The sequence below is a fragment of the Melanerpes formicivorus genome, unplaced genomic scaffold, assembly GCF_026170545.1.
Source record: "Melanerpes formicivorus ecotype bairdi unplaced genomic scaffold, bMelFor1.0.p_v2 SCAF_46, whole genome shotgun sequence".
Lineage (NCBI taxonomy): Eukaryota > Metazoa > Chordata > Aves > Piciformes > Picidae > Melanerpes > Melanerpes formicivorus.
The window spans coordinates 3199879-3226349 of NW_027142398.1; the positions used below are offsets into that span (position 1 = coordinate 3199879).

A 26471-nucleotide genomic window follows, 5' to 3' on the forward strand; every position below is an offset into this window, starting at 1 on the left:
TGGACATTAGGAAGAGGTTCCAGGTTGTGTCCAGTTCTGGGCCCCTCAGACATTGAGAGACTTGAAGGTGTCCAGAGAAGGGCAACAAAGCTGGGGAGGGGTTTGGAGCACAGCCCTGGGAGGAGAGGCTGAGGGAGCTGGGGTTGCTTAGCCTGGAGAAGAGGAGGCTCAGGGGAGACCTTCTTGCTCTCTCCAACTCCTTGAAGGGAGGTTGTAGCCAGGAAGGGGTTGGTCTCTTCTCCCAGGCACCTAGCACCAGAACAAGAGGACACAGTCTCAAGCTGTGCCAGGGGAATTTCAGGCTGGAGGTGAGGAGAAAGTTCTTCCCAGAGAGAGTTGTTAGTCCTTGGGATGTGCTGGCCAGGGAGGTAGTGGAGTCCCCATCCCTGGAGGTGTTCAAGAGGGGATTGGATGTGGCACTTGGTGCCATGGATTAGTCAGGAGGTCTGTGGTGCCAGGTTGGACTTGATGAGCTTTGAGGTCTCTTCCAGCCTTGGTGATTCTGTGATTCTCTGCTATAAGGATGGGGAGACACTGGAAGAGGTTGTGGATGCCTCATCCCTGGAGGTGTTCAAGCCCAGGCTGGATGAAGCTTTGAGCAGCCTGGGCAGTGGGAGCTGCCCCTGTCCATGGCAGGGGGGGTTGGAACTGGATGATCTTTGGGGTCCCTTCCAGCCCAGCCCATTCTGTGATGCTATGTAGGAACATCCCAGGGAGCACTGAAGGTACCAAACCCCCTGCAAGGGGCACTGCTCCCTCTGCTCTCCCAGGCTCAAGCTGTAAACACAACACACCAAGAGGAATGGCCTTTGAAATCTGGAGTTCTTTTCTCTCATTTCAATCACAGGCACTTGAATCATTCTCTTTGTTGTTTGGGGTTGGGTATCCTCCCTCTCTTCCAGAGACTCCCACTAGCTGCTTTTGGCCCCCAAACCCACCCCTCCTGGCCTCCAGCAATGCTCCCTAGAGCTGGGTTGGGTTCCTGAACTTCCTCCTTTGTGTGCCCTTCCAGTTGGGCCAGATCTGCACAACAAGGTCAGCAGCCCCAGGAGGCCCTGACCCCTCCCCAGATCGATACCAAATCGATCATCTCCCGACCCTCCATTGAACCCCTGGCTGCCCAGCCAGTTGGAAACACTTGGGGCAGCCCCAGCCCTGATGGAGGGGAGTTGTGCTGGGAGGCAGCAGCTCCATCCCCCCAACAGAGCTCCCAGTATGGCCCAGTTCCCTCTCCCCAGGGCTTGGACAGTTTCGATCTGGAAACATCAGGAGGAGCAAAGCACAGAGGGGTGGGAGGGAGGCAGCTCCACTTGCAGCAGAGGTTTGGAGGGCAGCAAACCCCAACCACCAGCAGGGCTGCACCCTCCTGGGCCATGAAGGTGACCTGGCAAACACAGTCACTGACAAGGAGGGGAAGCAGCACCCCTGGCCTGGCAGCAGCCTTCCCAGCACAGGCAGTTCTCAATCCCAGGCTTCTCTCTGCCAGCTGCAGAGCCCCCAGCTCAGCTTGGCTGGAGAAAATTGCAGTGCTGCCCTCCAAGTGCCCTGGGAACTCAATCAGAGCTCAGGAAGATGGGAAAGGTGGTGGGCAGCTCCTGGTGGGGGAGCCACCATCCCTGGGGGGGTCTTTGAAAGCCTTGTGGAAGTGGTGCTGAGGGATGTGGCTTAGTGGTGGTGGCTTAACAGCAGTGGTGGGGTTGTGAGCCCTGGGTGATGGACTTGGTGACCTCCAAGGTCTCTTCCAACCTCACCACTTCAGTGACTCTGTTCCCCTCCCTGCTGGGCATCCCATTTTTGAGGGGCAGGGGGAGGATGCTCCATCTGCTGCCCTGAAAGCAGAGGAAGGGCACACAGGGCTGGAGAGCACATCTCAGCCTGGGTGGGAGGAACTCTTCCCAGCAGCCATCCCACCCCCAGCAGCCCTTGGGCACAGTGATGCACTTCAGGCAAACACCAAGCAAATTGTAAGGGAGGTCAGAGGGTGACAAGGAATAAAAGCTGGCAGCAGTCAGCCCGTGCCAGGCACTGACTGAGGAGAGGGGAAGGGGAAGCTCTGCTCGCCCAGCTGCTGGGGGCTGAGGCCATATCCCCATCCTGGCGGTGGTCTGAGCCCCCAGACCCCACCAGCAGCCTGCTGGGAGTCACAGCTTCACCTGGGTGTACTCCACAGAGCTGGAGCAGGGCCAGAAGTTCACTGTCTTGCTTTTGGGGTCCACGTTGACGTAGTCCAGCCCAGCCCTCGTGTTCTCGTAGTCCCTGGGGGAGCCTGGCCCACAGCCTCCCCCTGGGAAGATCAGGGATGTGTAATTGAGGTTTTCTCCTGAGCAGGAGCCCTGCAGAGGCAGACACAAACCCCAGATGTAAACCCCAGCGTCCCCCAGGGGTGGCTCTGCCCTCAGACCCACACAAAGGTGTGCAGCCAGCCAGCTGTGCCCAGGCATCTCTCTGGCCCCTGGGGATGCTTCCCTCTGAACAGGGGATGCTGTGTGTTGCAAGAGAGCACTGGGGACAGTTTTGGGGGGTCTCACTCCACAGGACATTGAGGGGCTGGAGAGGGTGCAGAGAAGGGCAACAAAGCTGGGGAAGGGGCTGGAGAACAGGGCTGGGGAGGAGCAGCTGAGGGAGTTCAGTTTGGAGGAGGCTGGGGGGAGACCTCATTGCTCTCTGCAGCTGGCTGGAGCCAGGTGGGGGTTGGTCTCTTCTCCCAGGGGCAAGAGGAAATGACCTCAAGTTGCACCAGGGGAGGTTTAGGTTGGACATTTGGAACAATTTCTTTGCTGCAGGAGCAGTCAGGGGTTGGCACAGGCTGCCCAGGGAGGTGGTGGTGGAGTCCCCATCCCTGGAGGTGTGCAAGAGCTGTGTGGCCACGGCAGCTGGGGCCATGGTTCGGTGGCCATGGAGGGGCTGGGGTGATGGTTGGACTGGGTGATCCTAGAGGGCTTTTCCAACCACAACAGCTTCACTGCTGATGCTTCCCTGTGGTTCCAAGTGCTGCTGCCCCAGGGGGTCTCAAGGCTGCTTTGGCACAGGCCCTCTGCCCATGCCCATACCTGTGGGCAGGCTGAGCTGCTCCCAGACTCCTCCGAGGTCTCCGAAGATGTTTCGCTGCTCCCTTAAAGACAGGAGACAACAGCAGCCCTGCTGCTGCAGGGGTGAGAGGGACAACATGACCAGGGAGAGCAGCCCAGACACACTGCAGGGCCACCATGGAGAGCCCCCAAAGCATCAGGCTGGTCCCTCCCCTCTTCCCCCCCTGCCCAAGGGGAGCAGGGCAGGGGCAGCCTCACTGTAACTGGGACTGGGAGAGGCTGCTGTGTGCTTGCCCTTCACCCAGCTGCTGCCTCCCCTTCCACCCTTCACCCAGCTGCTGCCTCCCCTCCTGCCCTTCACCCACCTGCTGCCTCCCCTTCTGCCCTTCACCCAGCTGCTGCCTCCCCTTCTGCCCTTCACCCAGCTGCTGCCTCCCCTCCTGCCCTTCACCCAGCTGCTGCCTCCCCTTCCGCCCTTCACCCAGCTGCTGCCTCCCCTTCCACCCTTCACCCAGCTGCTGCCTCCCCTTCCACCCTTCACCCAGCTGCTGCCTCCCCTCCTGCCCTTCACCCAGCTGCTGCCTCCCCCTCTGCCCTTCACCCAGCTGCTGCCTCCCCTTCCACCCTTCACCCAGCTGCTGCCTCCCCCTCTGCCCTTCACCCAGCTGCTGCCTCCCCTCCTGCCCTTCACCCAGCTGCTGCCTCCCCTTCCACCCTTCACCCAGCTGCTGCCTCCCCTCCTGCCCTTCACCCACCTGCTGCCTCCCCTCCTGCCCTTCACCCAGCTGCTGCCTCCCCTCCTGCCCTTCACCCAGCTGCTGCCTCCCCTTCCACCCTTCACCCAGCTGCTGCCTCCCCTTCTGCCCTTCACCCAGCTGCTGCCTCCCCTCCTGCCCTTCACCCAGCTGCTGCCTCCCCTCCTGCCCTTCACCCAGCTGCTGCCTCCCCTTCCACCCTTCACCCAGCTGCTGCCTCCCCTCCTGCCCTTCACCCACCTGCTGCCTCCCCTCCTGCCCTTCACCCAGCTGCTGCCTCCCCTCCTGCCCTTCACCCAGCTGCTGCCTCCCCTTCCACCCTTCACCCAGCTGCTGCCTCCCCTTCTGCCCTTCACCCAGCTGCTGCCTCCCCTCCTGCCCTTCACCCAGCTGCTGCCTCCCCTCCTGCCCTTCACCCAGCTGCTGCCTCCCCTCCTGCCCTTCACCCAGCTGCTGCCTCCCCTTCCACCCTTCACCCAGCTGCTGCCTCCCCTTCCACCCTTCACCCATCTGCTGCCTCCCCTTCCACCCTTCACCCAGCTGCTGCCTCCCCTTCTGTCCTTCACCCAGCTGCTGCCTCCCCTCCTGCCCTTCACCCAGCTGCTGCCTCCCCTTCTGTCCTTCACCCAGCTGCTGCCTCCCCTTCTGCCCTTCACCCAGCTGCTGCCTCCCCTCCTGCCCTTCACCCAGCTGCTGCCTCCCCTCCTGCCCTTCACCCAGCTGCTGCCTCCCCTTCCACCCTTCACCCAGCTGCTGCCTCCCCTCCTGCCCTTCACCCAGCTGCTGCCTCCCCTTCCACCCTTCACCCAGCTGCTGCCTCCCCTTCTGTCCTTCACCCAGCTGCTGCCTCCCCTCCTGCCCTTCACCCAGCTGCTGCCTCCCCTTCTGTCCTTCACCCAGCTGCTGCCTCCCCTTCCACCCTTCACCCAGCTGCTGCCTCCCCTCCTGCCCTTCACCCAGCTGCTGACTCCCCTCCACCCCAAGGCTGGCACATGAGGCCCTTCACAGCTGCTTGAGGAAGAGTCTTGCACAAGGGCAGTGCCATGGGCTGCTCTGCAGGTGCCAGGACAAGCCCCACTGCTGCAGCATGCCCTTACCTGCAGAGCTGGCTCCTTGCACTCCCTTCCCTGCTGCTGAGCAGGGGGCAGGCTGCTGGGGCTGTGCCTCAGGGCTGCTGCTCTCCTGCTTCCCCCAGGAGTGGTTGGCTGTGACCAAGAGGCAGGTTAGCAACTTGTTCTGACCCAAAACTGTCCCCAGAGCCACAAAATGCTGCCTGATGCCACACAGACCCCCAGCTGCCACACAGAGCCCCAGCTGCTCCTGAGCCCCAGCACTGCCCCTGAGCCCCAGCACTGCTCCTGAGCCCCAGCACTGCTCCTGAGCTCCAGCACTGCCCCTGAGCCCCAGCACTGCCCCTGAGCCCCAGCACTGCTCCTGAGCCCCAGCTGCTCCTGAGCCCCAGCACTGCCCCTGAGCCCCAGCTGCTCCTGAGCCCCAGCACTGCCCCTGAGCCCCAGCACTGCTCCTGAGCCCCAGCACTGCCCCTGAGCCCCAGCACTGCTCCTGAGCCCCAGCACTGCCCCTGAGCCCCAGCACTGCCCCTGAGCCCCAGCACTGCCCCAGCTCAACCACAGGCCAGCAGCACTGCAGCAATTATCATTAAGTACTGGAGCAGGCAAATGGCTTCCAGCTCAGTGACTGGGATGATGAAGAGCATGGCCTTCATCAGAGCACAGTGCAGACTCCTGCACCAGGAGCTCTGCCTCTGCAAACCCCAAATTAATCTGACCCAGGAGCCCCAGCACCTCCTGCAGCTTCTCACACAGGGGCAGTGATGCTGGTGGATAATCTCTGCCTCCACTCATTCCTATCCCAGTGCCCAGCTAGGGGGCTGGCAGGTCCCTGAGGCAGTCTGGCAGGTCCCTGAGGGTGTCCAGAGGATCTCTGAGGAGATCCAGCAGGTCATAAGGGGGTCTGGTGGGCCCCTGTGGGTGTCCAGAGGATCTCTGAGAAGATCCAGCAGGTCACAAGGGGATCTGGTGGGTCTCTGAGGGTGTCCAGAGGATCTCTGGGGAGATCCAGCAGGTCACAAGGGGATCTGGTGGGTCTCTGAGGGTGTCCAGAGGATCTCTGAGGAGATCCAGCAGGTCACAAGGAGGTCTGGTGAGTCCCTGAGGAGATCCAGAGTATCCCTGAAGGGATCCAGCAGGTCCCAAATGGGGTCTAGTGTGTTCCTGGGAGGATCCAGCAGGTCTCTGGGTGGGTCCAGCTCCCAAAGCCACCCCCCATGGGCTCCACAGTTGTTCCCTGTGAGCCAGACCCAGAACAAGGACCTGATTCTGACTGAGCAGCTGGGGGGTGCTGAAGGTTTGGGCAATGGAGAAGCCAAGAGGCCAAGGCAAGGAGCCACGACATTACCTATCTTCCTGCTGAGCAGGATGTAAAGGGTCAGCAAGAGGAGGCCATAAAGGACCAAGGCAACAGCTGAGGTGGCAGCAGGCACCCACCTGAACAAGAGCAAAAGGTTATCTCTGAGTGAAAAGCAAGAGAGAAGCAAATCACTGCAGGTCCTTCAGGAACTGTCTGGCCTCCAAAGCCTGCTCTGGCCCAAGGGTTGCTGCTGCAAGCAGGTTTGGGTTTCACTTCTCCTGGTTAAGGCAACGTGCCCCAAAAGCTGGGGCTCCCTTTTCAGCCATGCCCCTCCCTCCTTGCACTCCAGCCCTGGGTGCCCACCTTCAGCAGGGGTTTCTCTTGCTGAGGCCAGGCTGAGAGCCCTGGGGCTGCTGAGCCTGGAGAAGAGCAGCCTGAGAGAGGATCTGAGCAATGCTCCACGAGAGATTAAGGGTGGGGGGCAAGAGGCTGGGGCCAGACTCTTGCCAGTGGTGCCAAGTGATAGGGCAAGGGGCAATGGGCACAAACTGGCCCCCAGGGAGCTCCACATAAACATGAGGAAAAAACATTTGCTGTGAGGATGGCAGAGCCCTGGAGCAGGCTGCCCAGAGAGGTTGTGGAGTCTCCTGCTCTGGAGAGCTTCCAACCCCCCCCTGGCTGTTGTGCTCCTGGGCAGCCAGCACTGGGGGCTTCAGCATCTCCATCACTGCTCCCAGGCACATGGCACAGCATCCCCACAGCCAGAGCCTGGCCAAGAGAGGGCTGGGAAGCCAAGCAGAAAGGGGGCACCATCCAAAGCTCCCAGGCTGAGGCGCTGTACTCACCACTCACAAGTGCTCATCCTCCCTGCAAAGGGCCTCGGGGCCTGGTGTGATGCCCAGCGAAGGGCTGGAGGTCTCCAGGAGAACAGGGAAAGGCAGCCAGCCCTGGTGGCAACCAACCAGAATGGTCCTGTTGAGCTCCACACTGCTCAGCACCAGCTGAAGGCTCAAGGCTCACCACTTGGCAGCAGCGAGCTGGCATCACAGATGTATCACAGTATCACCAAGGTTGGAAGAGACCTCAGGGATCATGGAGTCCAACCTGGCACCACAGACCTCATGGCTAAACCATGGCACCAAGTGCCACCTCCAATCCCCTCTGGAACACCTCCAGGGATGGGGACTCCACCACCTCCCTGGGCAGCCAGGCTTGCCACTGCCAGTCCTCCCTGTACCACCCTGGGCACAGCCAGGCCCTCCCTGACCTTATCACTCAGCTTAAGAGCTTGGAAAGCTGCTGCTGTGGTCATATCTGGCACCTGAGTGGAGCTTCTGGGCTCTGCTACAGACCTGAGAGCTCCCAGAACTGGAAGTTATTCTTCCTGCTCTAATCCTCTCTCACCTGTCTTAATGTTTAGCAGTGGTAGCATTTACTTTGACCCACAGAAACTGCTTGACAGTTGGGGTCTGGGGGCCCAAACACAACAGCTCCTAGAAGAAAGCAACCAAAGGAAGGGCAACCAAGCTGGGGAAGGGGCTGGAGAGCAGGGCTGGGGAGGAGCAGCTGAGGGAAGTGGGGGTGTTGAGCCTGGAGAAGAGGAGGCTGAGGGGAGACCTCATTGCTCTCTCCAGCTCCCTGAAAGGAGGCTGAAATGAGTTGGGAGCTGTCTCTTATCCCAAGGAACTGGATTGGTCTTTTCTCCCCAGCAAGAAGGGAGAGGACAGGAGGAAATGGCCTCCAGTTGCAGCAGGGAAGGTTTAGGTTGGAGATGAGGACAGATTTCTTGGCTGCCAGAGCAGTCAGGGGTTGGCAGAGGCTGCCCAGGGAGGTGCTGGAGTCCCCATCCCTGGAGGTGCTCAAGAAACCTGTGGCCATGTCACCTGGGGCCAGGGTTTGGTGGCCATGGGGGGGTTGGGTTGATGGTTGGACTCCATGACCTCAGAGGTCATTTCCAACCCACCCAGGTCTACGGTTCTATGGTTCTCAACTGGCTTATTTCTTAGGGGGGGTGAACGGGGGCAGGAGATGCTGCTGCTGCAGCAGATAACCATCTGCAAACTGAGCTGTTTGAAAGGAAATTGCAAAGTGAAGGCCAAATCCAAAGAGCAGCAGCAGCAGCAACAGCAGCAGGAGGAGGAGGAGGAGGAGGCAGCCTCTTTACATGGGGCCTGGCCAGATGGCAGCGGCGATAGGCTGCTGAGTATTGAAAGAGCTCTTCTGGAGATATCAACCAACACATCTGCCTTTTGATTTTTGGTGTGTGTGTGTGGGGGGAACAGGCTGTGAACCTCCCCCCAGCCCCCAGGATCTTAACCCTTTCTCGAGGTCCTCTGTTGAAATCCAGCCTTGACCCAGCGGCAGACGCAAGACCTCTGCGCTCAGGTAAGCAAAACCTGGCAGTGACTCACAGTGTTTCAACCCCACCTTGAGCCAGGCCTTGTTTGCATCCTCCCCCCCACCCCCAACCCCCCAAATTGAACCTAAATCAGGGGCTGGCAGCGACACATGCCTGCAGACACCCCTCAGACGTGGGCACCAGGCTCGGCTCTCCTCCGGACGCAGACGAACCGCGGCCGGGGCAGCGCGATGCCCAAAAGGGTTTTACCTGCAGGGCCAGGAGCTTCCCACACCTTCCCTTTCCTGCAGGAGCTGAGGCCTGTGGAGGGAGCTGGAGCTAAGGAGTTTGCAGGAGCTTTGGTGGCCGCGGGGTCCAGCAGCGCTGAGGTCTGCAGGGCCGGGTGCCGGATGCGGTCTCGCTCTCTCCCCCGACGGCGAGGGCAGGGCTGAGCCCACCCAAGGTTCTGTGCTGCTTCCGCCCCACCACTTGCCTCATTTAAATATGCTGGGGTGGCTCTCTGCTCTCCTGTGTCCCAGGGGTGGGGATGCTCTGGCCCCTGGGCAGGTCTCCTTGGAGAGAGCCCTCCCCTCCCTCCGTCTTCCAGGAACTTGGATGCTAAGATTCAGCTGAGCTTGGCGGGAGCAGAGTGGTCCCTGAGGGCAGAGAGCTCTGCCCAGCAGCACTGGAGGTGGCTCTCAGCCCTCAGCAATTCAGCTGCCACCCAGATAAATGCTCTGGGTGCTTCCAAGGAGGAAAGCATTTAAATCCTAATGGAATTTGCTTGGGGGTATGGCTTAGGGGTGGACTTGGTAGAGTAGGGTTAATGGTTGGGCTTGAGGAGCTTGTAGGTCTTTCCCAGCCTAAGTGACTTCATGATGCTATGGCCACAGAGCCTGGCTTGGTGTCCACTGGGGGTGAGTAGGCTTCCACCTGCTGTTTTCTGGTCAGCAGCAGCTTGCTCACTTGATAACACTGGGGTGCAAACAGCAGCCTGGCAGACCTGCCCCTGTTGCTTCACAGCACATCTGGGGAGCTCTGGGGCACTGCTCCATGGGCAACTGATGTGGCAGCCCTCCCACTGAAGCAGGAGATGCCCTGCAGCAGGCTGACCTCTCCTGTGCCTCTTTCCTGGCAGGAGGCAGGCAGGGAGCAAGGGATCTTACCTGGGGAGGCCCCAGGCAACCTGATCCAGTTAATGAGGTCCCTGGTGCCTGTTGGTATTTCAGTGTCTCCATCACCCCCAGGCTTCCACAGCAATCCTCTCCCAGGGAGATACACTCCAGCTTCTGAGTGAATCCCCCTGACCTTTATAAGGCAAAGAGAAACTGATCCTGAGGATCTCTACCTCCTTCCCTGGTGCCAGGAACTGCTGGGCTTTATCCCCTCAGGAGCTGCATCACAACTTGGGATCCTCTGCCAGGTCCTTATCCTCTTTTCTCCCCAGCTCCTGGGACCAGCTCCATCGCAGGAGGATTTACTCCTGCTTTACCCACAGCTTCTGTGCCCCTCCAGTAAATATTTACCTGAGCTTGCTTGGTTTGAGGGGTTTGATGTTGGTTTTTAACAGTTGCAGGGCTCTCAGCGATCTCCAGCCTGATTAACAGGTGGAAGAAGCATTTGCTGAAGAGAGGAAAACAAACAAACAGGAAAAGAAGAGGCTCAGCAGCAGACACTGCTTGGGAGGTGGTTTGAATCAGGCAGAGCTGATGGTGGAAGGGACTGAACCAAAGGAAATACACTGAAAAGAAAAAAGACCACAGAGGATCTATTTTTAGCCTGAAAGTAGGCTTCTGAAGATGAAAGATGAGTGGAGTGGAGTCCCCTTGTGCATGTTCTCCACAGAAGGTGCAGAAGCCATTTCTGATGTATCTGGGGGGGGAGTGTGTGAAGCTGGATGGGGTTAGAGGCACTCTGACAGCTCCTGCCTGCCAGCAGGGCAGGGCTGCCCAGGGGCCATCCATTACCTCCAGGCTCTGGGGTGTTCCTGGGGCTGACAGCCAGGCTTCAGTTCATTTCAGCTGGGGGTTGGTCTCTTCTCCAAGCACCCAGCACCAGAACAAGAGGACACAGTCTCAAGCTGCACCAGGGGAGGTTCAGGCTGGAGGTGAGGAGAAAGTTCTTCCCAGAGAGAGTTGTTAGCCATTGGGATGTGCTGCCCAGGGAGGTGGTGGAGTCCCCATCCCTGGAGGGGTTCAAGAGGGGATTGGATGTGGCACTTGGAGCCATGGTTTAGCCATGAGGTCTGTGGTGCCAGGTTGGACTTGATGATCTCTGAGGTCCCTTCCAACCTTGGGGATTCTGTGATTGTAAGCATTTTTTCCCTGCTGTTTTAGGAAGGAGATGGATTCAAAACCCCTCCAGCCTTAGCAATAATTGGCTCTGGGCTCTCTCAGCCACACTGAAGCTTGAGGAGGGTGGGTTTAGGCTGGAGATTAGGAAGAAATTCTTTAGAGAGAGGGTGGGGAGACACTGGCACAGGTTGCCCAGGGAGGCTGTGGCTGCTCCCTCCCTGGAGGTGTCCAAGGCCAGCTTGGATGGGGCCTTGAGCAACCTGGGCTGGTGGGAGGTGTCCCTGCCCATGGCAGGGGGTTGGAACTGGATGAGCTTTTAGGTCATTTCTAACCCAAACCATCTGTGAATTAGGAGATGATGTAAAGGCAATGTGGATGCCCCAGGAGTCAGCAGATGGGCAGTGCCAGGGCTGAGCCCAGCCAAGGTGAGGACATTGCACTGAGAAAGGATTTATCTCCTTCATCTATTGCTTCAAAAGAAGGGCAACACAGCTGGGGAAGGGTCTGGGGAACAGGGCTGGGGAGGAGCAGCTGAGGGAGCTGGGGGGTGTTGAGTCTGGGGAAAAGGAGGCTGAGGGGAGACCTTATTGCTCTCTACAGCTCCCTGGAAGGAGGCTGGAACCAGGTGGGGGTTGGGCTCTTCTCCCTAGTGATAGAATGAGAGGAAATGGCCTCCAGTTGCAGCAGGGAAGGTTTAGGTTGGAGATGAGGACAAATTTCTTTGCTGCCAGAGCGGTCAGGGGTTGGCAGAGGCTGCCCAGGGAGGTGGTGGAGTCCCCATCCCTGGAGGTGCTCAAGAAACCTGTGGCTGTGGCACTTGGGGCCAGGGTTTGGTGGCCATGGTGGGGTTGGGTCCAGGCTGGAGCTCAGTGATCTCGGAGGTCTTCTCCAACCACACCAATTGTATGATTCCATCAAATAGTGAGCTACAACTGGAGCAGAAACTTTGCCCCCTCCATTTTTCTGGACCAATACCTCCAATAGATGCATTTTGGGGGGGAGGGGGGGAAGGGAACCCACACAACATTTTGCTCCACCTGAAACCAAGGGTTTGATTTCTTTCCCTGTTAGGAGGCTGAGTTTGAAACTTAACTTAAACTAACTGAACTTAACTTTAACTAACAGCAAGGCAAAAAAAAACCAACCCAATAACAACAACAAAAACCCCAACCCAGCTTTGCTGAGCTTCAAAACCATTTCTAAAGGGAGGGTTTGGCCTCTTTCCCTCTTTTCATCTTCCCATTTTCAACGCTGAATCCTCCGCCGCCAGCCTGCAGATTAGGATGATCCAACTGGGGAGATCTTTTCCCCCTGAGCAAACTGGTTTATGCCTGGAGTGCTTTTGGAGTGTCTGGGCTGCAGCTCACCCTTGGGTTCTTATCTCAGAAGCCCACTGGCCCTTCAGGCAGGGTTTTCCTGACAGGGTTTGATTTTGGAGGCGGGGGTGGTGTTATAAAGCATGTCCGGAACAATTGGCTCTCCGCTTTCAGCTGATCTGGCACTCGGTGCTGCAGCTGCTTTTGTTTCAGGAAGGGGTTTTGTTTGGGGGGGGTTGAAGTCTCTCCTCTGAATATAGGCTTAGGCTGCTCCAGCCAGCTGCAGCTCAAGAGGGAAATAGAGGAAAACTTTGTGTGAAAGCTGCTGGGTGAAAAAACAGGGCAGCTGCCAAGCTGAGCCTGGGGAGATGCAGGGAATGCACCCAGCTGCAGCACTGCTGTGCCCCCCACATCTCCACCTCCACACAAAAGGCACTCTGGAAAGGAGTTTTAAGCCTCTGTCCCACAATCACAGGCCCAGATTTGAGGGCCCTCACTGCCCTGCACAAGGGAAAGTTGCAGATTGCTGAGCAGTTCCTCCCTGCTGATTGCTCTTTGCCGATGAAGGTTTGCCCTGTGCTAGGAGCACAGCCCTGTCCTGCACCCCCTCTGCAGCTATCAGAATGGGCAGCACCCCGTGGCCAGGCCCCTGGGGGTGTCTGTGAGGCAGGGGGAAGGCAAAATGTTCCCCTGGAGCATCTTGAGAGGGTTCCACCAGCACAGCTTTCAGCTGATCTGGCACTCACTGCAGCTGCTTTTGTTTCAGGAAGGGGGTTTTTTTTGGGGGGGGTTGAAGTCTCTCCTCTGAATATAGGCTTAGGCTGCTCCAGCCAGCTGCAGCTCAAGAAGGAGGTAGAGGAAAACTTTGTGTGAAAGCTGCTGGGTGAAAAAACAGAGCAGCTGCCAAGCTGGGCCTGGGGAGATGCAGGGAATGCACCCAGCTGCAGCTCTGCTGTGCCCCCCACATCTCCACCTCCACACCAAAGGCACTCTGGAGAGGAGTTTTAAGCCTCTGTCCCACAATCACAGGCCCAGATTTGAGGGCCCTCACTGCCCTGCACAAGGGAAAGTTGCAGATTGCTGAGCAGTTCCTCCCTGCTGATTGCTCTTTGCCGATGAAGGTTTGCCCTGTGCTAGGAGCACAGCCCTGTCCTGCACCCCCTCTGCAGCTATCAGAATGGGCAGCACCCCGTGGCCAGGTCCCTGGGGGTGTCTGTGAGGCAGGGGGAAGGCAAAATGTCCCCCTGGAGCATCTTGAGGGGGTTCCACCAGCACAGCTGGGCGGTGCAATGTCCAGTAGATGAGAGGCTGGCACTGAGATGGAGGCAGAGGGATGGAGACCCCACTGTGTGGTACCCTCACTGCGCCCCCAAAGCAGCTGACAGCCCCCTGCCCGGCCGCCGGCAGGTCCCTGGGCACCACCCAGCTGTGCTGCCGCCAGCCCCTCGCCCACAAAAACAAACTTGACCCCGGGGCCCACGTTGTGCCTCACCTGGGCCGGGGACAGTGATTCATCGGCGCTGCCACAGCCCCGTGCTGGCTCCGAGCGCGGCGTTATCGCGGCCGCAGCCTCTTCCTGCTGCTATAAGAGCAACGCCGCACAGCCCAGCTCCGGCCAGCGCTGCCACCGCCGACATGAGGTCCTTCCTCTTCTTCCTCCTCCTCCTCCTCACAGTGCTTTTTGCCCTGAGCAGCAGCTTGAAAAGGTAAGGGAGTCCCCCAGGAGCATCCCTCCCCCCAGCTCTTGGAGGGGCTTTGCTGGGCAGAGCAGCGATGAAGGGGCAGAGCTGAGCTCCCCCAGCGTGGGCACTGCGCTGGGGTGTGGAGACCATGAGGTGCTTCGCTGGTTTGCTCCACCGGCTCCCTGGCCATCTCCATCCCTCTGGGCAGAGCCAGCCAGCAGCAGAGGGCTGTGGTGAGGTCTGCAGGGTGAGCTGCTGGCCCCAGCCGAGGTCTCTGTGAGCAAACAGGGCAGAAAACGCAGGCACGAATTCACCTTGGCTCTGGCTCCTGTCCTTCTCCACCAGCCACGTGGATCCCCTGCCTGTGGCAGGGCTGCGGGCAGCCCGGTGCGGGGCTGTGCCTGCCCCTCTGCTTGGTCCTGGGTTTGCTGCTCCCTAAAGCAGTCCGATCCCTCCCACTGCGCTGTCCCTTGTCTGCAAAGCCTTGCAGGGGGCAGTGCAGGCTCCGGACCTGCATCCTGGCGGTGTTGGGGCCCTCGGGGTGGGCACGGGGGGCTGCAGGGTGGGGATGGCACCCACAGCCCCAGGCCAGCGCCCAGGACTCTTGGTCCCCCAGGGTGACCCTGACTCGGCAGCGCTCCCTGCGCAAGCTGCTGCGGGACCGTGGGCAGCTCTCCCACTTCTGGAAAGCTCACAAGATCGACCTGGCCCAGGACACTGAGGACTGCTCTGCCTTCACAGAGACCAACGAGCCCCTCATCAACTACCTGGATGTAAGTGTGCTGGCACCAGGACCTCGGGAGGGGGCTCTGAGCCCCAGCAGTGTGCCACAGACACCCCGAGTGCTTGTCAGTGGTGGTCCCCAGTGCTCCCCATAAAGCCAGCCCCTCACCAGCTGCCTGGATGCAAGAGTGCTGGCACCAAGACCTCAGGAGGGGGCTCTGAGCCCCAGCAGTGTGCCACAGACACCCCAAAAGAGCATTAATTTGTGGCCCCCAGTGCTTCCCTTAAAGCCCACGCCTGCAAACAGGGCACAGCAGCAGCCAGTGCCCAGCGTGCCAGGGCTCACTGCCTGCTCCTGCCTGCTCCTGCCTGCCTCTTTGTTCTCAGGAATGTGATGAGGAGAAAAGGACAAGGAACACATTCATGGCAGGCACTGCCAGCCCTCTCCCTGCCTGCTGCACTCCCTGGGTCCATGGCAGGGAGACAGGCTTCCTCCAAAGCCAACACCTATCACGGCACAGAGGCCCTGGAGCCAGAGGTGGAGGGAAAAGCTCTTCACTGAAAGGGTCACCAGGCACTGGAACAGGCTGGCCAGGGAGGTGGAGGAGTCAGCACTCCTGGAGGTGTTCCAAAGATGTTTGGATGAGGAGCTGAGGGCCATGGTCTGACAGCTGTGTGCAGGGAGATGTTAGGTGATGGTTGGACTCACGATCTTAAGATCTTTCCCAACCAGCCCATTCTATGATTCTATGCTCCCCAGGCCCTCCCCATTCCCCACAGCATCAGGTCCTGTCCCTCAGACCCCTGCCACTGTCTGCATCCTGGTGATGAGGGTCCCCTGGGGGCCTGACTCCAGCAGGAGAAGATGGCATCCACATCTACCACCCTGCCTTTTGTCCTTGGCTTGCATTCCTGTTCCTTAAGTCTCTGGCTCCTTGGTTTCACCTGGCACAGTGTGACCATGGCAGATCAAACACTGCCCTTGTGCCAGCCATGCCCTGCACCAACCCTTCCCCTCTGCCAGTGTTCCCTGGCATGCTGATGGTGAACAGCTCTGGCTCTGCTCGTTCCTAGATGGAGTATTTTGGCCAGATCTCCATTGGGACCCCTCCCCAGAACTTCACTGTGATATTTGACACAGGCTCCTCCAACCTCTGGGTGCCATCCATCTACTGTGCCAGCAAAGCCTGTGGTGAGTAAGGGCTCCCCAACTGGACACCCCCCTGGTGAGCAGCGCTGGGACCCCAGGGGTGGCCCCAGCAAAGCCATGGGGTCACCAGCACACACAGCCCAGGGCCCTTGGGGTGATCTCCCCACCCAGCTGAGCCCTCCAAGGCACACACAGACAAGAGAAATCTTTGGGGGGTGCCCCTTTGGGTTTGTTTGGCAGGGCACAGGAGGTGATCACAGCAGCAGCAGCCAGCAGCAGCCAGCACCACCAAGCCCCTGGAGATGTGGGGAGTGCTCTTTGGGCCATTCTTTTGGCAGAGCCTTTAAACAAACAAGCAAAGAAGATAGGAGATAATGCAGCTTGTCAGCACAGGGCTGGGTGGCAGCACAAGGCAGGCACAGAGCATGGCACAGCTCCAGGCTGGCTGCCCACAGCCTTGGCAAGGGACAAGCTCTGGGCTTGTTGGGGCTGTCAGTGAGCTAGCCACAGCAGGTCCAACCCTGCCCCAGGGCATGGAGCATCTCCAAGCAGCCCCAAGGGCTCCTCAGGTGCTTCCAACAGACCCAAGGTGGGCTGAGGGTGCCCCCTGCTCACTTGAGGAGGGTTGGAGTGGGTGACCTTTAAAGGTCCCTTCCAACCCCGTGATTCTGTGAGGAAAATGCCTGGGTAGTGCCCTTGGGGCTGCTGCTGTCTGCAGAACCAGCAGGAGCTAATCCCATTGCCCCCAACAGGCAGCTTGAACCGGGGCAGGGTTTATCCCTCCTCTAAATGCCCTGCTGTCCCCAGCAGCCCTTCCCCTTGGCACCATGCCCACGACACAGGCACTGTGGAGCAGTTTGCTCCAAGGCTGGTCACTGCCAGGGGCCATGGTGGAGTCTCCTGGCACTCATGGTCAGCCTTCCTGCTGAAAGCTTCTGTCTGCTTCTCCAGCTCAGCACCCCAGGTTTCGGCCCTCCCAGTCCAGCACGTACCAGGCCGTAGGGACTCCCTTCTCCATCCAGTACGGGACTGGCAGCCTGACAGGGATCATTGGAGCTGACCGAGTAGTCGTGAGTCACCTTGGGTTTCTCCTGCTCTGGACAACACCCCTGGCACTTGCCCACAGGCTCAGGACCACCATCAAGCCTCCTCCTCCCTGTAGGTCGGGGATCTCACTGTGAGCAACCAGCAGTTTGCAGAGAGCGTCACGGAGCCGGGCAAAGCCTTCCTGGACGCCGAGTTCGACGGGATCCTGGGGCTGGCTTACCCCTCCCTGGCCGTGGATGGGGTCACCCCTGTCTTTGACAACATGATGGCACAAAACCTGGTGGACCTGCCCCTCTTCTCTGTCTACATGAGCAGGTATGGACATGGCTTTGCCCCAGGCTTCTGATCCAGGCACTGCTGCTGGGGGGCGTTGCTAAAACCAGGCAGGTTTATCAAGGCAGTGAAAGGCTTTCTCGGGGGGGGACCAGGCTGAGCATCACAGAGCTCAGCTCTCACAGGAGCAAAGCAAATGACCCTCCCCAAGCCCTGGTGGGAGGCAGCTGGGTGTAAACCCACCCCTTTAAGATGCAATGTGCAAGGTCAAAGGGAGGAACCCCCTCACCTCTCCTCCTCCCTCCAGGAACCCCCAGTCCTCCGTGGGGGGAGAGCTGCTCTTTGGTGGCTTCGACTCTTCTCGCTTCACAGGGAGCCTGAACTGGGTGCCAGTCACCCAGCAAGGGTACTGGCAGATCCAGTTGGACAAGTGAGTGGTGCTGGGCAGGGAGGGCAGGGTTGGGCTGGGGCAGGGGAGCAGGATGAGTCCCTCCTGGCCCTTCTCTCTTTCCTCCTTGCCCAGCATCCAGGTAGGGGGCACGGTGGCTTTCTGTGCCAGCGGCTGCCAGGCCATCGTGGACACCGGCACATCGCTCCTCACAGGGCCCACCAAGGATATCAAAAAGATGCAGAGCTATATTGGTGCCACAGCTGTGGATGGAGAGGTGAGGGCAAGGGTGGGGAGAGGAGAGGGGCAAAGCCCTGGGACCCCCAGCCCTGCCCCCTGAGCCCTGTGGATGTTTCACAGTACGCCGTGGAGTGCAGCAACCTCGACGTGATGCCTGATGTGACCTTCACCATCAATGGGCTCCCCTACACCCTCAATGCCCAGGCCTACACCATCATGGTATGACTGCAGCTCCACTACCCCCAATTCCCAATGGCTCTGGAGACCCAGGTGACCCAGAGCCACCCCTGGAGCTGAGCCATGAGTGCCAGCAGGTGCCAAGGCTCCCTGCTTCCTGCAGCTGCTACTCCTGGAGCTCTCAGGTTCACCCTTTGCTTTGCCCTTCTTCTTCTTCCCCAGGACTCCAGTGCTGGCATGGTCTTCTGCACCAGTGGCTTCCAGGGGCTGGACATTGCCCCTCCTGCTGGGCCCCTCTGGATCCTGGGGGATGTCTTCATCCGTCAGTTCTACACCGTCTTTGACCGTGGCAATAACAGGGTGGGCTTGGCCCCCGCTGTCCCTTAGGGCTGTGGCATCCCATGGGATGGGAGTGGAGCCACCAGGCTGCTGCCTTGGGCAGGGCAGGGGATTTCACCACTGCATCAGTGTCCCTGGAGGCCATGAAGATACCCCAGGACCATGAAGACAGCCCAGGACCACGGCTGAAGAGCACAGCAGGAGTCCAGCCCACGCCAGGAAGCTGCTTCATGCTGAGTATCAAAGTGTCTTGAGCAGCTCTGTGACCTCCTTCACAGATTCTCCTTTTGGAAGCATAGGTCAATAAAAGCTTCAGTGACACAGCCCCCACCATGGTCATGTGGATGAGCACAGAAGCAGTCCTGCAGCCCTGGGCTGGCTTGTACTGAAGTGTTAGGCAGAGTCATGGAACCATTCTGGTTGCAAGAGACCTTTAGGATCATCAAGTTCAACCCTCAACCCAGCACTGCCAGGTCACCACTAAGCCACGTCCCTCAGCACCACATATACACCCACCAGGGGTGGGGACTCCACCACTGCCTTGGGCAGCCTCTTCCAGGGCTTAACAACCCTCCCAGGGAAGAAATTGTTCCTCATGCCCAAGCTAAGCCTCCCCTGTCACACCTTGAGGCCATTTCTTGCCCCATGTCTTGTTCCTTGGGAGAAGAGACCAAGTCCCACTGGGCTCCAACCTCCTTTCAGGAGCTGTAAAGAACCAGAAGGTCTCTCCTCAGCCTCCTTTCCTCCAGACTAAACACCCCCAGGTCCCCCAGCTGCTCCTCACCAGCCCTGTTCTCCAGACCCTTCCCCAGCTTCGTTGCCCTTCTTTGGATTCCTCCTTTGGGGCTGCATGCTGGGGGTCTCCTCACTCTGGAGGGAAGCTTGGTGGTGCAGGAGATGCTGGATCTGAAAGGTCAGCCTCTGGGGTTTCTTGTCTGGGATATACCCATGGGCAGAAGAGGACACTTAGCAAGTCCCCTGAGGTGACTGTGGGCATCCCTGAGCTCCTTGCCCAGCCCAAGGGGATGGCTGTGGGTAGGGGCAGGGCTGGGACTCAGGAGCAGCAAGTTCATGCAGAAAATGTGTGACTGGAGCAGGCTGAGCTGATGCTGGCAAACAGGAAGGTACCAAGGAGGCTGGAGAGACCCAGGGCCTCTTTCTGTGCCACAGCACTCCCAGAGCAGCCAGGGACTTCCAGTGGGTTTTGCTCTGACCTCCAGGCTCTTGCAGAGGCAAAGCAGCTGGGGGGTGAACAAAGCAAGAGAAGGCAAACCAGCTGCCCAGCTCTGCTGCCAGTGGCCATGACTGGGCTGGCTTTGGGGGTGTGGGTCCGGGGGGGGGGGGGGGGCTAGCAGCCACAGGGGCCCCCAGGAGTCAGTGCATGTGACTTGGTGACAGTGATGAGCAACTGTGGCTCATGCCTGAGGCATCCCTAGCCACGCAAGGAAGGCAGTGAGAAAGGGAAGCACACTGAAGGGTTATTTTTATCCCTGCCTGTGCTCAGCTTTCCTGGGTGACACCACAGCACAGCCCTGCAGTGGGCTGCCAGGGTCCTCGTGGCCAGGCTTGGTGCCTGCTGCACCCTTCCCAGACCTGAGCAGACCTCAGGGCTGGGTCTGAGAGCATCGGAGGGTTCAGAGCTGGTTGTAAACTCTGTGGCTCTGCCTTGTTGTTTGCAATAAAGAATCCACCTCACTCAGAGCCTTTATTGTGCCCCTGACCAGCACATGCTTTCTGTACCCAGTTCCTGCACTGACTTCACCTCAGCAGCAGATAAGGTGCTGGGCAGCTGGACAAAGGTCTCCTCTCCCTCTTCCACCTTAACTCTTAGCACACCAAGGTGCTGCTGGGCACCAACCCATCACAGGCAGCAGGGGAGCAGAGAGCTTCCCTAGCACAAGGGACCACTCAGCATCCCCAAACACTGGCCAGCAGCAAGAGGTGGCCCAGTCTGGGGCTTAACCAGGGCTGCTCTGGTGCCATGTGCTCTTGAGAACCTCTTCCTGGCAGGTTTTGGGTGGCCCCCTCCAGCCCTCCTCCCTGCACACAGCAGATGCTCCATGAATGCTGCTCCACCAAGTCTCCCAAGGAGCAGAGGTGGACAAACAGCCACAGGGAATGGATTAGTCACTTGGATGCCTTTTGCTTTCTTCCTTCACTCTCCCTGCCCTGCCAGCCTTGCCCCAGGGAATAGCCAGTCCTCTCCTTGCCCACAGGAGCCTTTCCTCTGGACATGGCAGTCCCCAGCCTGTGTTTTGTCATTTCCTAGCTGCAAGATCTTCCTCACAGTCACAGGGCACGAAACCCATGCTTTTTTTTTTCCCCTCCTCAGAACTGCTGACTTGCTGAAGCAGTCAGGACAGGGTTGTAGCTGTGGCTGCCAGGAGCTGCTGAGCAATGTCTTGGCCATCACCTCCTCTACACCCACTGCCTTCCTCCAGGGTGAAGCTCTCAGCAGGAGCAGTAAAGGAGAGCAGGAGCTTGGGGGAAATCTCCTTCCCTGTGAAATCAAACAAAAGCAGGAGCCAGCACTGAGCCTGGGCTGGATGCCCTGATGGGTACTGCCCAAAAGGAGAAGTGGCAGCAGGCACCAGCTGCAGCTACACAACCACAAACCCCATCTCCACCAGCAGGGAGAGGCATCAACCATCTGACTGGGTGAGCAGCCTCCATCCCACTGTCCTTGGGGGGACACACAGAGAGGAACAAGGGCAGAAGGAGTCAGGGGAGGAGGTTGGACAAGAGAGTCTTGCTTCAAGGGCAAAGGTGAAGCAGTAGGATGAAAATAGCTCAAAACAGGGATAAGGAGAGACCTGCTCCAGGGAAACCCCAGCCTTTTACCCACCACCAGTGAGAACTGGCTCGGGTGCTTCTCCCATCTCACCCCAGCTCCTCCTCACACTTGCCCTGAGGGGGGGGGAAAACAGATTTTTCTGGCCAGACAGGTCCCAGAATTACATCTGGGAAAGAGGAGGAGGAGGATTTGTCCTGCTGAGCGCCAGGATCCTCCTTGAGATCCCATCAGAGATGTCTGCAAAACTGAGGGCAAGCCGTGGAGAAGCAAAAGCTGGTGGCCTCAGAGGGACTGGGTGGGAGTCCCTAAGGACTGGAGGTGGCAGGGATGTGGCAGGAGGGGCTGCAAACGCCCCTGCTTCCCACCCTGCCCCTCCTCTGAACGCAGAAGAAGAAGCTGCACAAAGCCCACAGCCCCCCCAAAGGGACCTCTGCCCCTCTGCTACCCCAGCTCTGCCAGACTGAGCCCCCAGCCACATCTGCCCTGCCACTGTCCCCTCACTGCCCCCAGCCCCCAAAGCCACTCATCCTATCCCACACCAGCGGAGCTGCCAGAGCAAAGTCCAGGGTGGCTCCCGCAGGAATGCTGCTGATAGCCCCCCTGGGCTTTTGTTCTCTAGTCCTGAACAACCTCCCAGCAGGATCCCGCTGCGGGAGTCCCGGGAAGACGGCAAACGCTACCGGGGAATCCCGAGATAGAGGAGAGGCCGAAAGTCAATCCCAAGCCCCCGGACGCGGGGGGAGCTTTGTTCTCCTCCCTCCCTCGGTCCGCAAGCCAGGGAGCAGGCAAGAGAGCGGCGGGGATTGGGGTGGCACCGCAGCAGCCGCCCGCAGCTCCTCCGCCAGCCCCGGCAGGCTCTCGGCCCCTTTCTGCTGATGTCACAGCTCGGGGCCCCGCAGGACTCCGCCGAGCCCGGCCGCCCTCGCCGGGATCCTCCTCTCTCCTCCCGTCCCTCCCCGGGCCGCCGGCTGGAGCCGAGCCCGCAGCTTCGGCCGCCCGGCAGGAGGATGCCCTGGCAGGTGAGTGCGCTGCCCCCCAGCCCCTCCTGCCCCCGGGGACCCCCAGAGCAGCAGGCGGTGGGCAACAAGGTTGGGAAGCTCCATTTTGAGCTTAAAACCGCCTGGTCGCCGAGAAATCTGCGTCTGGAACGGGCGGAAGCCCCGGGAAGTTTGTGCAGGATGAGACCCAAGGCTCTGCCGGTGCCAAGGACGCTGCCCACGGTTGGGCTGGGGTGGGAGAGGGGTGCAGGAAAGCCTGGACCCCACGGCCGGGAGCCTCCCTGGCAGGGGCGATGTGCCAAGGGCAACGGCCAACTCATCCTGCAAAAATGCAGAGCTGGGGCTCTCGCTGAGGGTTCCCAGCCCTGCCTCGGTCGGCGCCGTGCCCCTGGCCAGGGCTGCTGGGACCACCCAAGGATGCTCATCCCCGCCTCGGGGAGGGGGTTTGCTGAGGCGCTCCTGGCACAGAGCACGTGGGGACACCAGGACGTGTTGGGAATGCAGCCTGGGAGGGACGCTCGGGGTGTTCCCAGGCTGGGTGACATCTCTGGGCTGGGCTTGGAACACCCAGGGCAAGTCCAGGGGGCCGTGGTCTTCCTTAACAAATGGCACTTCCAACCCCCCACCCCCAAAGCGTGTGCCAGGTCTGGGGGGGGAGGGAATTCACTTTATAAGGAGAGGGAGAGGCAGGGAAGTTGCTCAGAGCAGGGTTTAATGGTGATGAGCTGGAGCAGCACGGTGGCCTGCCCAGACCTGCACCAGCACCTCGGGAACTGCTCCGTGGGCTGGGCTCAGCACAGGGGTTTCTGCCTCCCCCACCCTCCATCCTCACCCCCCGGACACACACCCGGGACTTGAGCACAGCAGGGTGCTGGATGGCACAGATGTGGTGAGGACACAGCAGCAGCCAGGTCCCTGGAATGGTTGGGTTGGGAGCAGGGAGAGGCTGTGGGGAGCAGCAGCTGCTCCCACACCTTCACCAGCACCGCAGGGCTTGTCCAGTCCCTGCAGCTGGTGGTCCTCCTCTTGCCCTGCAGGGTCCATCCATGGATGCCAGCAAGAAGGTGGACCTGAAGATCATCATCATAGGAGCTCTGGGGTAAGGAGTGGTGCTGGCAGCGGGAGGGGAGCCCCAGGTGCGTGCTGGCCTGGGGGCCTGGGGGTGCACAGCCCCCATCCTTACTGCCACCAGTCCCTGCTCCTCACCCCTGTCCCTTCCCTCCCACCAGTGTGGGCAAAACCTCCCTCCTGCACCAGTATGTGCACAAGACCTTCTATGAGGACTACCGCACCACGCTGGGCGCCAGCATCCTCACCAAGGTCCTCTCGGTGGACAACACCCCCCTGAAGCTGCAGGTGAGCAGGGCTGGGGCTGTCCAGGGTGCCCACCCTGCTCCCATGGGCACCTGTGTCCCACCACGTTGTGGGATCACAGAGCTGTCATGGCTGGAGAAGACCTCTGAGATCACTGAGTCCAAGCATTGACCTAAGAGCACTGTGGCCACGGAGCCATGTCCCCAGGTGCCACCTCCAGGGATGGGGACTCCACCACCCCCCTGGGCAGCCTGTTCCAATGCTTTCAAAAGAGTCACAGAATCACAGTATGCTTTAGGTTGCAAGGGACCTTTAAAGGCCATCTGGCCCAACCTCCACCTGGTCCAACCCCCACCTGGTCCAACCCTCACCTGGTCCAACCCCCACCTGGTCCAACCCCCATGTCCTGCTGTCCCGAGATGCCTGCTGGTGTCCTGAGGTGGGAGGGAACAGATTTGCAGAGCCTGATTTTCAGCCCCTATGAACCACACTGAAATGCCAGCTGGGTTTTGGGGTGTCTGCCCTGGCTGGAGCTGGTGCCCTGAGCCTCACAGGGCAGAGAGCTGCTCACCTCCTGCGTCTGTGCCTGTGCTCTCCTCTGCCCTAGATCTGGGACACAGGGGGGCAGGAGCGGTTCCGGTCCATGGTGTCGACCTTTTACAAAGGCTCAGATGGCTGCATGCTGGCCTTTGATGTGACAGACAGGGAGTCCTTTGAAGCCCTGGACAACTGGAGAGATGACTTTCTGGAGAAGGTCATTCCAAGGGAGCAGGATTTCCCCATGGTCGTGCTGGGGAACAAAATAGACATCTGTGACCGGCAGGTGAGGGGGGAGGGCAGAGCGTGGGGTGCATGGCTGGGGACACCTCAGTGCCCTCCTGGCTGGCAAGTGCTGATCCTGCTGCAGGATCAGCCTCCTTCCAATGCTCTCATGAAAACCAGAGCTACTGGGAGGGGAGGTGCTGGGCACCCAGTGCTGCCACCTCCCCATGCCTCCCAGAGGGCATCGTTCTCCCCCTCCCCTTCATGGCAGAGCTTGTCCCCGCTGAGGGAAGCAGGGAGGAAGCAGTTGTGTGCCACTGCTCCATCCTCCTTCCCCCACAGGTACCCAAGGAGATGGCCTCAGCCTGGTGCAAGGAGAAGGACATCCCTTACTTTGAAGTCAGTGCCAAGAACAACATCAACGTGGCTGAGGCTTTCGAGACCCTGGCAAAGCAGGCACTGACCACGGTGAGCAGCAGCCTGGCACCCACCTGGGCTGGCAGCAGACTCAGCCACCCCCAGAGCTGAGCTGACTGAAGCCCTGATGCAGAACAGCTGCTATGTGTAGAGAGCCCTAGGAAAGAGAACCACAGAATGGTTTGGGTTGGAAGGGACCTTAAAGCTCATCCAGTTCCAACCCCCCCCTTGCCACGGGCAGGGCCACCTCACACTAGAGCAGCTTGCTGAAGGCCTCATCCAGCCTGGCTTTCAATACCTTCAAGGAGAGGGCATCCACAGCCCCCCTGGGCAACCCCTTGCAATGTTCCACCGCCCTCAAAGTGAAGAACTTCATCCTAACTTCCCATCTACAGCTCCCCTGCTCCAGTTGCAAACCGCTGTCCCTTGTCCTGCCGCCGCAGCCCCTTGCAGAGAGCTTTTGGTTTCTTACAGCAGCTCTCCACGCAGTCAGGGGAGGACAGGGGTTGCCAGCCCCCTGCCCGCGGTGCCCCAAGGGCTGAGCAGCATCACACAGCGCTCCAGCACCGTCCTCTAGCGGCCACCCCGGGGGGACCCTCCTGGCCCCACGCCAGACAAGCAGGGGCAGCCTGCAGGCTCCCTGGCTTTCACCTGGGGTTTGTCTTCAGTCAGAAGCAGAGGCTGGGTCGGTGCTCTCCTCCCGGGCTGGCTCCGAGCCGGCCTCTCTCACCCTTCATTTTCTCTGTGTGTTTTTCTTCCAGTACAAAGGGATTTTTGAGAGCTACCTAACCGACTCCATCAAGCTCACTCCCTACGACAAGCCCAGGAAGCGCTGCTGCTGACCCCCAGCTGTCCTGTGGTGTGCCAGACCCTCCCCTTCCGAAGGCTTGGAGCCCTGCCCCGGGGGTCCCATGCCCCCCACTCACCCCAACCTGGCCACAGAGACTGGGCAAGCCACAGGGTGGCCACGGGATGGCTACCAGCCGAGGTGCAGGGGCCAGCTGGCTGCACAGCACCAGGACTTGCTGCTTCCCACCCCTCTGGAGCTGCTCCCCCAAACCAGCAGCCTCCCAGGTCACTGCTGCATCACAGTGGCCTCAGCCCCCTTGAACTGCTGCTGCCTGGCACCTGAGTGGGCAATCCCCTGCAGTGATGGTGGCAGGGAGCTGGGCACTGCCCGTGGTGCCCTTCAGAGACCACCACCTTGGCCCCGGGGGTGACCCTTCCTGACGTGTGGATTGGTGGCCCCATGGCTCTCACAGTGCATCCTGGGCTGGGCTGGGGTGGGGGCCAAGTGGGGCTGGTGGCCATGGCACAAGTCTGGGAGCAGCTGGGTGCCCTCCTGGGGTCAGCTGCTGAGGATGTGACCGTCCCATGCCACAGTGTCCCCACGCAGCCCCCTGCCAGCCAGCCTCCCCCTGCCTCATCAGGGAGGCTCCTCAGTGAAGCACTTTGCAAGGCTTGGTTGGTTGTAAAGAAAGGGAAATGAAAGATGTCAGTTTTGTTTAATTGTGTGCAGCACCAACTGCTCCTCTGCTAGGCAGCAGGGGGTGGGGTGGGATGGGGGCTTTGGGCTCTCCTCCTGAGCCATGCTGCAGCTCTGAGCCTGTGCCAGCTGCTGAGGGCAGGGAGGTTGCGTTTTGGAGCTGGACAAATCATGGGTCAGGGGAGAGAGGAGGCGTCAGGGGAGAGAGGAGGCATCAGGGGAGAAAGAAGGCATCAGGGGAGAGAGGAGGCATCAGGGGAGAGAGAAGGCATCAGGGGAGAGAGGAGGCATCAGGGGAGAGAGGAAGCATCAGGGGAGAGAGAAGGCATCAGGGGAGAGAGAAGGCATCAAGGAAGAGAGAGAGAGGAAGCATCAGGGGAGAGAGAAGGCATCAGGGGAGAGAGAAGGCATCAAGAGAGAGAAGGCATCAGGGGAGAGAGGAGGCATCAGGGGAGAGAGAAGGCATCAGGGAAGAGAGAAGGCATCAAGGGAGAGAGGAGGCATCAGGGGAGAGAGAAGGCATCAGGGGAGAGAGGAGACATCAGGGGAGAGGGGAGGCATCAGGGGAGAAAGAAGGGA

The 26471-nt window shown here is 59.8% G+C and overlaps 3 protein-coding genes across 3 annotated transcripts; 2 read left to right on the top strand and 1 right to left on the bottom strand.

The window, feature by feature from the left end:
- Positions 1 to 841: 841 nt before the first annotated feature.
- Positions 842 to 13679, bottom strand: RHEX (regulator of hemoglobinization and erythroid cell expansion). The gene is made up of 7 exons (XM_068159649.1): positions 13595 to 13679; positions 10019 to 10115; positions 7000 to 7101; positions 6203 to 6291; positions 4882 to 4989; positions 3051 to 3112; positions 842 to 2333 (listed from the first exon to the last, which is right to left on the bottom strand). The coding sequence occupies exons 3-7, from the start codon at positions 7014 to 7016 to the stop codon at positions 2142 to 2144; spliced, it is 468 nt and encodes a 155-aa protein (XP_068015750.1). The 5' UTR covers positions 7017 to 7101; positions 10019 to 10115; positions 13595 to 13679; the 3' UTR covers positions 842 to 2141.
- Positions 13671 to 18254, top strand: CTSE (cathepsin E). The gene is made up of 9 exons (XM_068159648.1): positions 13671 to 13808; positions 14401 to 14557; positions 15582 to 15699; positions 16609 to 16727; positions 16820 to 17019; positions 17285 to 17407; positions 17501 to 17642; positions 17726 to 17824; positions 18005 to 18254. The coding sequence occupies exons 1-9, from the start codon at positions 13738 to 13740 to the stop codon at positions 18167 to 18169; spliced, it is 1194 nt and encodes a 397-aa protein (XP_068015749.1). The 5' UTR covers positions 13671 to 13737; the 3' UTR covers positions 18170 to 18254.
- A 3526-nt stretch (positions 18255 to 21780) lies between these two features.
- On the top strand, positions 21781 to 25915 carry RAB7B (RAB7B, member RAS oncogene family). The gene is made up of 6 exons (XM_068159651.1): positions 21781 to 21934; positions 22951 to 23012; positions 23143 to 23269; positions 23835 to 24050; positions 24332 to 24457; positions 25168 to 25915. Exons 1-6 carry the CDS (start codon positions 21791 to 21793, stop codon positions 25246 to 25248), a joined length of 756 nt encoding a protein of 251 aa, XP_068015752.1. The 5' UTR covers positions 21781 to 21790; the 3' UTR covers positions 25249 to 25915.
- Positions 25916 to 26471: the final 556 nt, after the last annotated feature.

What these genes read in the sequence shown, in the direction of transcription:
- RHEX (XM_068159649.1), bottom strand. An exon ending in GCAAGGAGCCAGCTCTGCAG is followed by an intron (nt 3,113 to 4,881) that starts GTAAGGGCATGC and finishes CCTGTCTTTAAG; the next exon opens with GGAGCAGCGAAACATCTTCG. An exon ending in GCAGCTCAGCCTGCCCACAG is followed by an intron (nt 2,334 to 3,050) that starts GTATGGGCATGG and finishes CTGCCTCTGCAG; the next exon opens with GGCTCCTGCTCAGGAGAAAA.
- CTSE (XM_068159648.1), top strand. Translation starts at nt 13,738, where the DNA reads ATGAGGTCCTTCCTCTTCTTCCTCCTCCTCCTCCTCACAGTGCTTTTT. An exon ending in CCCTCATCAACTACCTGGAT is followed by an intron (nt 14,558 to 15,581) that starts GTAAGTGTGCTG and finishes GCTCGTTCCTAG; the next exon opens with ATGGAGTATTTTGGCCAGAT. An exon ending in CCCAGGCCTACACCATCATG is followed by an intron (nt 17,825 to 18,004) that starts GTATGACTGCAG and finishes CTTCTTCCCCAG; the next exon opens with GACTCCAGTGCTGGCATGGT.
- RAB7B (XM_068159651.1), top strand. Translation starts at nt 21,791, where the DNA reads ATGTCACAGCTCGGGGCCCCGCAGGACTCCGCCGAGCCCGGCCGCCCT. An exon ending in ATCATCATAGGAGCTCTGGG is followed by an intron (nt 23,013 to 23,142) that starts GTAAGGAGTGGT and finishes CCCTCCCACCAG; the next exon opens with TGTGGGCAAAACCTCCCTCC. An exon ending in TAGACATCTGTGACCGGCAG is followed by an intron (nt 24,051 to 24,331) that starts GTGAGGGGGGAG and finishes CTTCCCCCACAG; the next exon opens with GTACCCAAGGAGATGGCCTC.